Here is a 3,743-nt window from a genome sequence, read left to right as displayed (position 1 = left end):
GGCCACTGTCTGAGGCAGCACTGGTCTGCCTCTAGAAACTCTGCCTCTCAAATCCTGGCATCAGGAGGGCAGGTCTGCCCCCATCTGCTTTTGAGGCCATCCAGCCATGATGGCCTACCCTGGCACTCCTGGCTCAGGCAGACTCTTTGGAAGCCAAGTCCAACCCGCAATGGTTCAGTCCCCTAAAAAGTGTTATTGGTAGGAAGGCCCCCCTGCCCAATTTAGAGAACACAGGGGATCTTTCACATTTCCTTAGTCTTAACTATAATGCTTAGGCTGCTGCACACCAATTCTCCCCATCTCGTAGGATTTCTTTGGCTTATTCTAAACCTGATGTCTCTCGGGTCCTCGAGTGTCAGACCAGGAATGGTGCCGACCCTCCAACATTGCTGGGACACTGTATCAGTTCAAGAGGTCAGGGTGCCAATACATCCTTGTCCACGCAGCCCCTGCACATTTCACACTTGAAGGGAACATTTGTTTTTGGTTATTGTCTGTTGGTATGTTTGTCATTAACATGTCTGACAGAAGTTCTAATCTATCACCTACAGCTAAAGAAATAGCATGCAGGGTCAAAATGCTTTGCTTTGGCGAGGGGCTCTGAGGGAAATTTGCTGAAAAGATGTAGCACCATATAGAACAGGAAACTGGATTTGAAGCCCACATTGAAGTGTGAGGGTTGCCGCATGAGTTCCCAGCCTATCTGACTTTCATTTGTGAGGCACAAGAGAGAATATATGGGAGCATACTTGGCAAGCTATGAAGAGATACCGAAGCAGAAAGTGTTATAAAGTATGATCCCCGAGAAGGTAGACATGCAGTATTTTAAATAATCTTAATTCTTATACTGAATTTGAGCCATCTCTGGATTAATTACTGTTAAAAAAATGCTCTCCAAATTTTAAATTATAACTAGAAAATCGGTTTTAAAATTATTTCTCATTGCCTCATAATTTTAAAAATGTACTTGTCATTTGTTTCATTACCTTTGGTTACAGGTGATAATAACTGTAATTACCTAATTACCTAGAAAGCTACAGCTAGTTCCTAGGTCAGTTAGTTAATCATTTAACCAGTGAGACCAATGTTTTCCCAAATGTGTATAAAGAAACTGGTTTATATATATCACACATTTAAAACTCTATGAATTCAATGTGTGACTTTACACAAGACATTTAATCTGCCCAGGCCTACTTTTTTCCTTTAGGACAAATCTATCCCTAAGTATTTTTTCAATGTCAAAAACCTAATCTAGCTATAATAGAGATCTTCAGTGATTATATTAAGAGTAAATCTTATTTATTTATTTCTTTTGAGATGAAGTCTCACTCTGTTGTCCAGACTGCAGTGCAGTGGTGCAATCTTGGCTCACTGCAACCTCTGCCTCCCAGGTTCAAGCAATCCTCTCACCTCAGCCTCCTAAGTAGCTGGGATTATGCCTGGGTAATTTTTTTTTTTTTGTATTTTTAGTAGAGATAGGGTTTCACCATATTGGCCAGGCTGGTCTTGAACTCCTGACCTCAAGTGATCTGCCTGCCTCGGCCTCCCAAAGTATTGGGATTACAGGCGTGAGCCACCACGTCCGGCCTAGTAAGAGTACATCTTACATGCAAAGGTTAATCCCCAAGATCTAGGGTCCAAGATCCTTCCTTTTCTGTAAGGAAAACTGAAACTCTTTTGACTTTCTGCATTTTAAGTAATAAATCATCTCACTTAAAATTCATCTTAAAGTGCTCAACTGAGCATACATATCCCAGCTCTGTGCTTGCCTAAGTCTCCAAAGATCAAATACAGTATTCAATGTGATTATGACTATAAATTGCACTGTCCCTTTAAATGTTCAAGTACTCACTGTTTTCTTAAAGTGTGTAAGCCCTATCCTCAATTAAGGAAATTCACAAGGAATGGAAAATGTTCCAAATTATACAAACCTACTATTATAAATGAATCTTAGACACAAAGGAAAATATCAATATATTACATTACCCCAACTAAAAAAAACTGCATCAAAAATAAAACAAAGCCAAAACAATAGGTATGTAGTATTCTTGGTTAGAAATATTTTAGCAAAAATATGGCAACTAGTGGATTATAAGCCATTTCACTGAATAAAGGAGTCTATAACAAACTTGGTTCTCTTGGGAGGAAAACATATTTCCCCACATCCCTGTGACAATAAGATGCAAATCTATAAAAACTGGTAGAACATTAATAAAAGATACAAACAATATCAATACAGTACTGAAGAATAGTTGAGACAGTTTTTCGTAAATAAAATGCTTTAAAATGTTTCTCATTTTCGGAGTTAAAAATCAAAGGCTAGAGGGTCCACTGGATGTCACTGAAGTCCCCAGGGTCTCCCAGGCCCCCCTCTGCTTCTAAGTAATTCATAAATGCAGCCATGGCTGTGTCATCATTGTCACACAGGGTATCGAAATCCAACTGTGCACCATCACCTATGAATTAAAACACAGGCCTGTGTAAGTAAAGGTGATCAAGAAAGTCATACGTTTCACACATTTAGAGGTTAAAGAATGATTGTGATTAAAAAAATGGCAAAGCAAGGCTAGAAAACCATAAAATGTGTTTTTGAAGGCAAAGTATGTATCTTAAGCTGCAGACGGCTGATATATTTTTAAATGGGTTACCTAGTTTTATAACAATCTTCTGCCAGATAAATTGCACCTAATTCATCTGTTACAGAGAGGTAAGCTAGTCTATGAGTTTTCTAATAGGAAATTACACTGCTAAAGGGTACAGACTCTCAGAGAGCTGGAAGGAAGCTAGGAGATTTAGTGTGTGTGTGGGGGGGGGGGGGGGGTGTGTGTAAATCCTGGAAGGAGAAAATGTAATCTGCTTGTGAAAAAACCCTATCTGTTTCATACTGAAATGAGAAGCTTAAGACAAAAGCATCTTCTAAAACTTTGGAATTTTCTTACAAAAGGAAGGTAAATCAGATTTTTATCAAAAAATGAAATAAGTAGGAACCATGGAGATGATAATTAATTTAGAGATAAGAGGTTCTAGAAATTAGGGTTAAAATGCAGATAAAGACTAACCGAAGGTTTGCATATATGTGTCAAAGAACAATGGAACTTCAGATAATAAATATATGACTCTCTGTGTGTTTAAAGTGGATATCCAAATTCCTTCAAGAATTTTGCTTCTCTTTAGTGTATGCTTTAGCAGAGCAATGTCAGTCATGGAGGATATGAAACTATATACAATAGTTTGAATTGTCCACTAAAATTCATGCATTGGAAACTTAATCCCCAACACAACGGTGTTGAGAAGTGAGGCCTGATACAAGGGGATTAGGTCATGAAGCCTTTGCGCTCATGAACGGACTGTCATTATTGTGGGAGTTGGTTAGTTACCTCAAGAGTGTGTTTGTTATAAAAGAGTTTTCCCACATCGTGCTTTCTTGCTCTTACGCTCTCTTGCCCTTCTAACTTCCACCATGGAAAGATGAGGCATGAAGGTCCTCATAAGATGCCTGCACTATACTCTTGGACTTCCCAGTCCCCGGAACTGTGAGCCAAATAATTTCTGTTTATTACAAATTACTCCATCTGTGGTATTCTGTTACAGCAGCATAAAACAGACTAAAATACCACATTACTCAATTTACTTATCTGAACTTTGCATAAACATTGTTAAAATGAATGATTACATCTTAAACTTTTTTTACTTTTATTCTTTATGAATTCTTGGTTAATTTCGAGAATGGGTCTTTTTTTTTT

General features: G+C 38.2%; 1 protein-coding gene across 6 annotated transcripts in view; it reads right to left on the bottom strand.

The window, feature by feature from the left end:
- Window positions 1-1,964: 1,964 nt before the first annotated feature.
- The window catches only part of BMAL2 (basic helix-loop-helix ARNT like 2), a 70,153-nt gene continuing 68,374 nt past the window's right edge, over window positions 1,965-3,743 (bottom strand). For 5 of the 6 annotated variants that reach the window (XM_017849993.1, XM_017849994.1, XM_017849992.1 and 2 more), the window contains one exon: window positions 2,040-2,456. In XM_017849993.1, the coding sequence (XP_017705482.1) occupies window positions 2,320-2,456 (137 nt within the window). In that variant the 3' untranslated portion in view covers window positions 2,040-2,319. Of the gene's footprint in view, window positions 2,457-3,743 lie in introns of all 6 variants that reach the window. The other variant, XM_017849991.1, reaches the window with a different exon arrangement.

This window comes from Rhinopithecus bieti, unplaced genomic scaffold (assembly GCF_001698545.2).
Source record: "Rhinopithecus bieti isolate Rb0 unplaced genomic scaffold, ASM169854v2 scaffold_33437, whole genome shotgun sequence".
NCBI classification, from domain to species: domain Eukaryota; kingdom Metazoa; phylum Chordata; class Mammalia; order Primates; family Cercopithecidae; genus Rhinopithecus; species Rhinopithecus bieti.
The sequence above is the reverse complement of the archived record's forward strand: the minus strand, read 5'-3'. Positions and strand labels throughout refer to the sequence as shown.